The 12,135-nt window shown below is 42.8% G+C and overlaps 1 protein-coding gene across 6 annotated transcripts in view; it reads left to right on the top strand.

Annotated features, from left to right (window-relative positions):
• LOC131191910 (zinc finger protein OZF-like) overlaps positions 1–10,439 on the top strand; it is a 136,961-nt gene extending 126,522 nt beyond the window's left edge. For 2 of the 6 annotated variants that reach the window (XM_058170525.1, XM_058170526.1), the window contains exons 5-8: positions 3,121–3,235; positions 3,363–3,430; positions 5,924–6,053; positions 6,560–10,438. In XM_058170525.1, coding sequence (XP_058026508.1) covers positions 3,121–3,235; positions 3,363–3,430; positions 5,924–6,053; positions 6,560–9,006 — 2,760 coding nt within the window. In that variant the 3' untranslated portion in view covers positions 9,007–10,438. The other 4 variants (XM_058170529.1, XM_058170528.1, XM_058170533.1 and 1 more) reach the window with 4 other exon arrangements.
• Positions 10,440–12,135: the final 1,696 nt, after the last annotated feature.

Here is a 12,135-nt window from a genome sequence, read left to right as displayed (position 1 = left end):
TCCACCAGGGGGGGCACTTCGGCTTTGGGCCTTACAAGTTGGGAAGGCAGTGACATCATTCAGTTTTTGCCTTTCTAGGATACTGGACTCTCTCTCACTTTAACTCTTTGAGCTTTGCAGGAGTTTACAAAGGCGGAAAACAGAATCCAAAGGTAGAAAAGGTAGGTGTCTGTGTATATATGTTTTCTCGTAAAAAGGGAGACAGAGAGTTCTCGCTCTAAAAAAGGGCAAGAGACACATGCCTAGTCCTCATCCAAGTTCAGTTTTTTTGAGTATCAGGAGTGGGAGATCCCATATTCCCCTACCCTCCCTTTCCCCTGATTGTAAGAGGCACTTGGGGGAAAGCAGAGACCACGCACGCTGCCCTCGGGAATAAATCGAGATCCTCAGGAATGAAAGTGGGGGGGGGGAACTTGAGGAGTCATTCACACCCCATTTCCTGGTGAAAGCTCCTGTGTAGGGGGAGAGCTTGCATGGGAAATCTCAAGAAGGAAATAAGAAATATATTTGCAAGGAAGGGAGGCAAAAGATGATGCCTACATTCTCACTGTGTGCTGGATGACACTAAACTGGGTTTGGATGCCCTGCAGTTCAATTTGCCTTAGGGAATTAGTAACCCAGCATCCTAAACCAGGGTCAATTGACTGGCATTTCAATTTATGTGAAATGGAGTTTCATGCCTTGATCTACACTTTTAGAAAGCAAGTCTCTCCTTGTGAGTAAAAAGAAATTGAAATGATCCAAAATGCCAAATACAGTGAATTTTCTTGAGGGAAATCATCACTTTACCAGCTCAGAAAATAACTTCTTCTACAGTATGTGGGGATGAGTGTTGATGAATGGTCCAACCCACTATTTTCTGGTTATTTGAATATATTCTCTTTTCTATCAGAGAAACACAAAATAGCGTTCATTTGTTCATCTTCTTTAGAGACAACGTTATTTCTATGGCTAAGAGGACTTTAGGTATTCCTATGGCTAAGTGAACATTGCTATGAATGTGTGGGAAGGCCCACCCCCTGGAAGAATGAAATATTTGGGGAATATTAAAAAGAAGCATAATATTTTATTTCCCCTAAGGGACAAATGGAGAAACATGATCTTAATGGAGGCAGAAACCATCCTCAGTCTCCCTGACCCAAGCAGAACCTGAGGAGGCCAGCTTTTCGAAGTGCAGATTTGGTAATCCATTCAGAAAGATTGGGTCAGGCAGAAACATCAGATAAGCAACACAATTAAGCCAAAGGTTGACCAAATTATCTCAGACAAACACCTAGGATTTGCATTTCCCCTTTTGCCTATAGAACCAACCATGACCTCATAGGAATCCAGAAGGTATAAAATCCACCCACTCTAAACTCCATTTTGTCAGCTGTCCCAGAATCACATGTGGTTGATGGTTCTGGTTCAACAATAAAGGGAACCTTTCTTTCCAATCGGCCTCCAGCCTCCATTTTATTTCCAGTGCCTTCCTCCTGTATTGGAACTGAACCAGATGGATATTTCTTCCAAGAAATGAAAAAGCATTTGGAGATACACAACTTTCCTTGCACTAATTTAGAATTGTGTTATAGGACAGAGAAAGAATGGCAAGCCTTCCTTTAGCAAGTGGGGGAACTGGAAAAGGCCCTTCCGGTGCTCAGTCTGGAATCCACGGGGAGATGTTGGCAAGAACTGGGCAGAAGATGCTGGAAGAAGGAACCATCGTTTCACAAGTTCAGGCTTGGAATTTCAGGAACGTCCAATATCAGGAGGATGAGGGTCCCCGAGGACTTTGCAGCCGACTCCACTACTTTTGTAGTCGATGGTTGAGACCAGACAAGCACACAAAAGCGCAGATGCTGGACCTGGTTGTTCTGGAGCAGTTCCTGGGTCTTCTGCCCCTGCAGATGGAGAGCTGGGTGCGGGAGTGTGGAGCAGAGACCAGCTCCCAGGCGGTGGCCCTGGCAGAAGGCTTCCTCCTGAGCCAGGCGGAGGAGAAGAAGGAGCAGGTTGAGTTGCAGGTGAGAGGACTTCCTCTTGGGACTCCAGAAAAAGATGAATATAATAAACAATAAGTTCACATTTTGAATCCTTTTCATAGTTTTATTAAGCTTATCAAGATATAAAATACAAAAAAATGAAAATAGTAGGAAATGCGGTGTTGGAAGGGAAGGGAAAGAAATGTAGAGGAAACAGGGAAAAGGGAAAGAAAATCATTGACTTTTTTTTAAGTGGAGTCACATAAAATGATAAAATTAAAGGTTCAATGTTTTACTTTTACTTATTTAATATGTACTAACAAATTCTGTAACAAAAACCTACATAAAAAGCAAACCTCAATCAAAGCTTCATTTTTTTCCATCTCAAGAACAAAATCCAGCAGTGATTCCAAAGTAGAAATAAGGTTGGGTTTGATCTTCTCTTTAACTAAAGCAGTTTATTTTTCCATCTCTGCTTGTTCCATCAGTTTGTCCAACCACTTTTCCATTTGGCAATTAAAGTATCTTTCCGCTTTTACGCATGCAGTGTTCTTGCTGCTCTCAACATATATAACAGCAAAATTCAAGATTGTTAAACCTAAAAGAAAAGTCTCTGGTTTGATTTTCATACCCACTTTGAGAATCTTCTGCAGTAAAATAAAAATCTTGCCCCAGTATTCCTTTGTCACTTGTCACAAGTGAAGGAGAGATGGTAAAAAGTTCCTTTTTTACATTTAAATTTCAAACATTTATTTGAAATTTCTTTATATATCTTTGGTAGTTTATCAGTATTAAGTAGAGGGATACATCATTTTATAGAAGGTTTAGTTTAAATTATAATTTAAGACAAATTTTAAACTCTTCAGCCACATCTTATCCTTGTTCAGGCATTATATTATACACAAAAATCTTTGCCTTTGGATCAATGAATTCAAATTTTGATGTCTTCTTACCAGACTTTCCTGGCATTCATACTATGTGGAGATGCTTCACTAATCTTTGTATATCCCTTATCCATTCTAGAAGGATTTTGCACAGCCATTTCTTTCTTCCTTCCCAGCCTAATTGATAGATGCCGAGTGATTTGCAGTGGCGTTCACTGGAAAAGAAACCATTTCATGATTTGTGATGTCCATTAATTCGTTTCTCCTATTTCAAGTCCTTCACAACGGAGATCAGAGATCCCGAGAGAAAGAGGCATCCGTCAAATCTCCCTCAAGAACTGTCTTTCAGGGGGATCCCTCAGGAAGATCCAATTCAGGACACCTCAGGAGGTAATATAAGGTCCTTCTTCTCCTCTGATAAATCCTAACTTTCTCACCTTCTCTGGGTCTTCTCCTGTATAGCATTCCTCCTCCCATTTTACTAATTATGCTTTTTGAAATTCTGTCTCCCACACAGGGGAGAATAGAAGGAAGTTGACTCTTCGTTTTGGGGAAACAGAAACCAGGATTGAACCTCCAACCCAGGTAAGAGAAGAACATTCATCTACTAGATTTATATTTTCCATTTCCCTCAGGAAATCAGAGGATGTAGATAGCACAGGTAGTAGTCGTAAGTGTGAAAAATGGGGATGTCATTTTTTCACTGCTGTGTAACTTTGAACAATCACTAAAAACTAAAAACTGTTGTTAATCAAGAACTACATGTAGTGTCTTCTCCCATTTTTCCCTCTGCTTTTGGTTGAAGATTCTTTTTATTCTTTTGCTAATTACGGCCACACTGCCCTGCACAGCCAGCATGAGAGGTAGCACCCACTAGGGCCAGGGCCCAAATAGTGCCAGGGTCAACTCATAGCCCGGTGCCTGCAGTAGACCTGCAGGAAGGCGCTCAGCAGGCCAAAGGTAGTGGGTAAGGCAGCATGGCTCCAGCAGTAGCCGCTGGCAAAGGGGCTCTGGCAGGGCGGTGGTGGGAGGGTGCTCCGGAGGTCATAGATCTCGGCCGACTCGCCCTAGGCCAGGCAAGAGCAGCCCAGCAGGGTGGCCAAGAGCAGCGCTGCCAGGAGGGCAAAGAGCTCCCGTGAAGCCAACAGCAACAATGGCAGTCACTCATGCCAGTTGCTGCAAGGGAATGGTGAGTGCATCAAAGAGGAAAAGCAGGATTCAGCTTACAGCAGCTGCCTGAAATGTGCTTGCAGCGATTGCTGGACACGAAGTGGGCAGCCCCATGCCTCTTTCTCCGCCTGCTGCCAGTGCTGTCCCTGCATGTTTCGGAAGGGAAATAAAAAAATAAATAAATCCTGCAGTCTCTCATCGTTGCTGTACAAAACTGAGCACAGGGAACAACAGCTGTGCAGTGCAAGGGGAAGCTCGCAAGTCCACTTTTTATTTTTGATGCACTCACCACTCACAGCAACTGGGACTGCTGGAGGGGAGGGACACCGGCAGCAGACGGAGGCTGGCTTCTCCCCCCATTCATTTCTCCTTTGCTTCAGCCCAGCCTAGCCCTCCATCCAGCACCTAAGGATGAGGAGCACACCGTCCTCTCTCTCTCCTCCTCTCTCTCTCCCTCCCTCCCTCCCTTCCTCCCTCTCTCTTTCTCCCCCTCTCTCTTCCTGGGAACTGTGTGGAGAGGCGGGAATCTCTTATTATTGGGGTAGGTCGTATTTTCTGGGAATATTCTCCATGCTTTTCAATAAAAAATGTTTTACAGAATTTTTCATGGTGCCCTCTTTTTAATGTAATTCTTTGAGTTGGATTTGTGCAAGGATCCTCAAAAATATTTAAATATTGAAACTGGCAAATTACCATTTTTGGAAAGGATGTTTACCATCATTGATAAGAAAAGGATGTGGTTAATAGCTAAGTTTAAATCCCAGGACAGTGGTTATATAGAAATGTCTCCAAGTAAAAATTGTTCTGAAAGAGAATATAAATTTCCCTTGCAAAGTAAATATTAATGCCCTGATTTGTGCCTGGATTTGGAGGCCAAACAATCCAGCTTTGCAAAGGCTATGAAATGTTTTCCTCAGAAAACGTTCTCCATTTTATTATTTACATGCCAGTCAGTGGCTCACAATACCAGCAGTTTCCTTGCAATCTGAGGAGGGGCAGAGTCTCTGGATTTTGATGGCACACCACACAGATCCTTGGTTGAGTTCTCCCAGCACTTTCATGAAGGTGTTGAGGATGAGCAGGATTGCTCCTTCTTAGGACAACGTAAGTCATTTCATAAAACACTAGAAAGAATCCCTTTGCCTACAGACACACTTCTGAAGGGTTAGGATCACTTATTGGTGGGTTTTCCAAGGCCCACCTGCCAGTTGATTCTCTCAAGACACTGAGGGCCTTTTGATTGTGGATGGATTAATAGATCCATGAGGAAGAGTATTTTGATGATGGTTGGCTGGCTGGCTGGATGTTTGGTAGATCAATTGATCCAGGAGGAAATTGGCTTATTTTATTTTATTTTATTTCTTAATTAAATTTTTAAAGTTAAACAATTCTTATTCACCGCTTACACATGACTGTGACCATTTTTATATCCTCCTATTAACATTCACCTATGTTCTATACATTTATACTAATTTTACATTCTATTTAGAGTTCTATCCCCCTTTTTTTTCTTCTATTTTCGATCTAATTGCACCATTTCTCCCATATTACGTAAAAATCCGAATCCATCCGAATCCATCAATCCTTTCAATTCAAGAGTCATTTTGTCCATTTTGGTGCAGTCCAATACTTTTTTAGTTATTAAATAAAACTAATAAACTGGAAACTGGCTTATTTAACCTGAATGGCACTGAAAGTCCTACAAAATCATTCAAGTTGATAAAACCTGTCTAAAATATTTCTTTAGTCAAATTTTTTTTGTTCTGTCCATTTTGTCATCTAAACCTATTCTTACTAAGCATAGCCACTTACCTCAGTGTAAGTGTGTTTGCTTTGGGAATTTCTAAATAATAGGAAAGATCCTGCAATGCCTCCTCAGTCTGTTTTGTACTTTTTTTTCCCTTTCAGGAGGGTCTTGTGTCCTTTGAGGAAGTGGCTGTGTATTTATCAGAGGAGGAGTGGACTCAGCTGGATCCTCACCAAAAAGCTCTGCATTGGGAAGTCATGTTGGAGAATTATAAGAATGTGGCCTCTCTTGGTAAGAGTTTCCTACTCTCCAGTCAGAGAGTTCAGGAAACCATTTTGTACTTAATGATATTAGTTAGTATTTCTTATGGAAACATCTCTAAATAGATTTCTTCTCTTCAGAGGGAAAAGGAAAAGTTCTGTTTTTCTACTGCTCCAAAGAAGGAAATAGGTCTATGTCATTCTGCTTAGATGTATCTGATCCAATTTATTTTTGTATTTGTATTTAAACATTTTAGTGACAAAGTAATTCCTTAATTTGACGTAATGTCAAACTCCATCACACAGATTTCAACTATTTTGGCCCAGAAGCTTCCATATCATTCAGGCTTTTTGACTTGATGTCTTTTTCAAGGTTTTATGCCTCATCAATAGAGATATTATCATTTCTATATCATGCTATTATAAGGATACAAATATGCAGTATATATTAGAATTTAGCACAATTAATATGACTTCTAACAGAGTGATCTTTTTTCCTAACCTGTCTCTCACTTTCATTTCTCTTTCCCTTTGAAGCTGATAATGAGAATGACAATAAAGAATCTGGAGAATCAATCAAAGTGTTTGGACAAGAAGACGTAATGAAGAAACCTGCAATTCAAACAGAATTCCAAAGGCAGGAGAGAAACCTGTCAAAAATCTGGAATAAGGGAAGCTCATCTTTTTCTGTTGTTGCTCAAATGCAGGAATTTATTGTTCAACGAGAAGAACTAAAGAAGAAATATATTGGGAAAGGTGTAAGACACTTCAAAGACACATTAGATGTAAATGGACCCTGTCCATCACAAGCCAAAGGAGGAGCCACAATATGCAATGAACATGGAAACAAGACTGTTAATAAAAGGACATGCACAAGGGAGAAGCCATATAAATGCATGGAATATGGAAAGTGTTTCTGGATAAACAGTAAACTTACATCCCATCAAAGGATCCACACAGGGGAGAAGCCATATAAATGCATAGAGTGTGGAAAGAGCTTCAGAACAAGGAGTTATCTTACATCCCATCAAAAGATCCATACAAGGGTGAAGCCATATAAATGCATGGAGTGTGGAAAGGATTTCAGAAGAAGCAATGAACTTTTATCCCATCAAAGGATCCACACGGGGGAGAAGCCTTATAAATGCATGGAGTGTGGAAAGGGCTTCAGTACAAGAAGTTACCTTACATGCCATCAAAGGATCCACACAGGGGAGAAGCCATATAAATGCATGGAGTGTGGAATGAGCTTTAGAACAAGCAGTAAACTTACATCCCATCAAAGGATCCATACAGGGGAAAAGCCATATAAATGTGTGGAGTGTGGAAAGGACTTCAAAACAAGCAATGAACTTACATCTCATCAAAGGATCCACACTGGGGAGAAGCCGTATAAATGCATGGAGTGTGGAAAGGACTTTAGAATAAGCAGTGATCTTACATGCCATCAAAGGATCCACACAGGGGAGAAGCCATATAAATGCATGGAATGTGGAAAGAGCTTCAGAAGAAGCAGTAAACTTATATCCCATCAAAAGATCCATACAAGGGAGAAGCCATATAAATGCATGGAATATGGAAAGTGTTTCTGGATAAACAGTAAACTTACATCCCATCAAAGGATCCACACAGGGGAGAAGCCATATAAATGCATTGAGTGTGGAAAGAGCTTCAGAACAAGGAGTTATCTTACATCCCATCAAAAGATCCATACAAGGGTGAAGCCATATAAATGCATGGAGTGTGGAAAGGATTTCAGAAGAAGCAGTGATCTCACATGCCATCAAAGGATCCACTCAGGGGAGAAGCCATATAAATGCATGGAGTGTGGAAAGGGCTTCAGAAGAAGCAGTGATCTCACATGCCATCAAAGGAGCCACACAGGGGAGAAGCCATATAAATGCATGGAGTGTGGAAAGGACTTCAAAACAAGCAATGAACTTACATCTCATCAAAGGATCCACACTGGGGAGAAGCCGTATAAATGCATGGAGTGTGGAAAGGGCTTCAGTACTAGAAGTTACCTTACATGCCATCAAAGGATCCACACAGGGGAGAAGCCTTATAAATGCATGGAGTGTGGAATGAGCTTCAGAACAAGCAGTAAACTTACATCCCATCAAAGGATCCACACAGGGGAGAAGCCATATAAATGTGTGGAGTGTGGAAAGGACTTCAAAACAAGCAATGAACTTACATCTCATCAAAGGATCCACACTGGGGAGAAGCCGTATAAATGCATGGAGTGTGGAAAGGACTTCAGAATAAGCAGTGATCTTACATGCCATCAAAGGATCCACACAGGGGAGAAGCCATATAAATGCATGGAATGTGGAAAGAGCTTCAGAAGAAGCAGTAAACTTATATCCCATCAAAAGATCCATACAAGGGAGAAGCCATATAAATGCATGGAGTGTGGAAAGGATTTCAGAACAAGCAGTGATCTTACATGCCATCAAAGGAGCCATACAGGGGAGAAGCCATATAAATGCCTGGAATATGGAAAGGATTTCAGGACAAGCAATAAAGTTACATCCCATCAAAGGATCCATATAGGGGAGAAGCCATATAAATGCATGGAGTGTGGAAAGGGCTTCAGAACAAGCAACGAACTTGCATCCCATCAAAGGATCCACACAGTGGAGAAGCCATATAAATGCATGGAGTGCGGAAAGGGCTTCAGAAGAAGCAGTGATCTCATATGCCATCAAAGGATCCACACAGGGGAGAAGCCTTATAAATGCATGGAGTGTGGAAAGGATTTCAGAACAAGCAGTGATCTTACATGCCATCAAAGGATCCAAACAGAGGAGAAGCCATATAAATGCATGGAGTGTGGAAAGGGCTTCAGAACAAGGAAGGAACTAACATCCCATCAAAGGATCCACACAGGGGAGAAGCCGTATAAATGCATGGAGTGTGGAAGGAGCTTCAGAACAAGCAAGGAACTTACATCCCATCATAGTATCCACACAGTTTTGTGACCTAGGCTTCCTTAGTCATTACAAGACACAATTAGTCCCAAACAAACCTATTTTATTGTAACAGCTGAGAATTACTTCATTCCCAGCTGAGTCCAAATTAATTGCAAAACCAGTCCTTCGGAAGAAGTCCTTCGGGATTATCACAAACCTTTATCTTCTTTGATACCCTGCCAAAGGCCTTACTTGGAAACAACCCTACGAAGTTCAGAAACACGAAACGCTGACTGGAAACAGAGTTAGCAACCTTGCTTTCCTATAAAGAGCCCAAGTGCCTTTGCTGCTCTTTTAAGCCTTATGGGAGGGGCCAATCATCTCCTGGTCTTACTCCTGAGTCGTCCCTTTTGCTTTAGCTGCTCTTGCCTTCTGGCAGCTCTGCGCATGCATGCACTAGGAACAGGCTCCTCCTGTTTCTCTGCCTCTCTTCTATCCGACTCTGGAGGCTCCGGAGTCCGTGCATCATGCCCTGCGGCTGTCTCTGCCTCCGAAGCAGAGCCCTCATCCAGGCCTTCCTCAGACCCCATGTTCCTCCCCAGTCTCCTCACTGTCTGACTCTTCTGCCAGCTCCGCAGCTGCTGACGGATCACAACACACAGGGGAGAAGCCATATAAATGCTTGGAGTGTGGAAAGGGCTTCAGCACACCCCATAGTCCTATTTCCCATAATATGATTCATAGACTGGAAAATCCCCCCAAAAAAGATACATTTGGGTGAGAATGTATGCTAATTATTGATTTAATGGGTTCTATGTATGGATTTCCAATTTACAGAGTGAACTCTGAAAAGGGTTTTTCTGTGGTTCACCCTCCTGACAGCCGTAGAGAGATGAATTTAGTAATGAAAATAAAAACAATGGACATGTGTCATTATAATTATGATTTATACTGTTTTGAATTTATCGGTATATACACTATATAGGAGTGTCAAATTGGAAGCTCACGGGCTGGTTGTGTCACATGCAGGAGATACCCACTCCAGCTCCGTGAATAGGGAAACCGTCCCAATGTGTCCCATAATGGCAAAGTCACGCGGGGAGTTTGAAACCGATGTTATATAGGTTCATTTTATTTTATTTTTTTAAAAATGAGCTTCCTGTTCCCCAACTGTCATCATTCTCCCAGTTTGTCATAGCTCTCAGAGGGATGTAATGACGTTTAACAGATGTTACTTTCCTAAATCCAAACGGAAAATATCAAAAAAATAATCGAATTGCACCCATGGTGTAGAACTGGGATCCCCAAAAATAATTAAATTTGCATCCTCAGTGTAGAATTGAGACCTGAGTCAGCTGGTATCTGTGCAGAAACATTGAACATTATTCAGTCAAAGGCCTCATGATATGAGGGAATTGTCACATGCAGATCAATTTTGTTTTCAAGCATTATGGCCACATTTTGTTCTTCTGTAGTGTGGTGAAGGCTAAGAAGTCCACATTTGATTTAAATAAAATTAATTAAATATCAATGGTGTGGTTTTGTTCTAATCATGTATTATACTCATCTATTAAACTCTTTAGTTGCTTTAAAAATGTATTAACGCAAGATTTTTGGAAGGATTTGGAGGGGGCACATTTCAGAATTTGAGAGGCTGATATTGGTTTGAAGCTCAATTATCAGTAATAGTTCTGGGTCAAGCTGGACAATAAAGGGAGAAAAGAGCAGAGAAATTAATTTCTTTTTTTTTTCTATCGACATTCTTTCTATCACTAATTGTAGCTAAATCTCTTTTTTCTTCCATTATCACCTCCCTATCCAGAGAAACCTCTTCAAACTATTTATTTATTTTTATTTTATTTATTATTTAAATTTGTATACCGCCCTTCTCCCGAAGGACTCAGGGCGGTTCACAGCCAAGTAAAAAATACACAATACACTATAAATACAATTAAAATACAATTAAAAAACTTATTAAATTGGCCACAATTAAAATTTAAAAATAAAAACCCATTAAAAACCCATAAACTTAAAAAACTAACCCAGTCCAGCGCAGATGAATAAGTGAGTTTTAAGCTCGCGGCGAAAGGTTCGGAGGTCCGGAAGTTGGCGAAGTCCTGGGGGGAGTTCGTTCCAGAGGGCGGGAGCCCCCACAGAGAAGGCCCTTCCCCTGGGTGTCGCCAGACGACACTGTCGCGCCGACGGCACCCTGAGGAGTCCCTCTCTGTGAGAGCGCACGGGTCGGTGAGAGGCATTCGGTAGCAGCAGGCGGTCCCGTAAATAACCCGGCCCTATGCCATGGAGCGCTTTAAAGACGTTCACCAACACCTTGAAGCGCACCCGGAAGGCCACAGGTAGCCAGTGCAGCCTGCGCAGGATAGGTGTCACTCGGGAGCCACGAGGGGCTCCCTCTATCACCCGCGCAGCTGCATTCTGGACTAACTGTAGCCTCTGGATGCCCCTCAAGGGGAGCCCCATGTAGAGAGCATTGCAGTAGTCCAGACGAGACGTCACAAGGGCGTGAGTGACTGTGCACAAGGCATCCCGGTCTAGAAAGGGGCGCAACTGGCGCACCAGGCGAACCTGGTGGAAAGCTCTCCTGGAGACGGCTGTCAAGTGGTCTTCAAAAGACAGCCGTTCATCCAGGAGAACGCCCAAATTGCGCACCCTCTCCATCGGGGCCAATGACTCGCTCCCGACAGTCAGCCGCGGACTCAGCTGACTGTACCGGGATGCCGGCATCCACAGCCACTCCGTCTTGGAGGGATTGAGCTTGAGCCTGTTTCTCCCCATCCAGACCCGTACGGCTTCCAAACACCGGGACAGCACTTCGATAGCTTCATTGGGGTGGCCCGGTGTGGAAAAGTACAGCTGGGTGTCATCAGCGTACAGCTGGTACCTCACACCGAAGCCACTGATGATCTCACCCAGCGGCTTCATATAGATGTTGAACAGAAGGGGCGAGAGAATCGACCCCTGCGGCACCCCACAAGTGAGGCGCCGCGGGGTCGACCTCTGCCCCCCCGCCAACACCGTCTGCAACCGGAGAGATAGGAGGAGAACCACCGATAAATGGTGCCTCCCACTCCCAATCCCTCCAACCGGCGCAGCAGGATACCATGGTCGATGGTATCGAAAGCCGCTGAGAGGTCTAATAGGACCAGGGCAGAGGAACAACCCCTATCCCTGGCCCTCCAG

This window comes from Ahaetulla prasina, chromosome 2 (assembly GCF_028640845.1).
Source record: "Ahaetulla prasina isolate Xishuangbanna chromosome 2, ASM2864084v1, whole genome shotgun sequence".
In the NCBI taxonomy this organism is placed as follows: Eukaryota; Metazoa; Chordata; class Lepidosauria; order Squamata; family Colubridae; genus Ahaetulla; species Ahaetulla prasina.
Note: the sequence above shows the minus strand (reverse complement) of the source record. Positions and strands in the feature narration are given on the sequence as shown.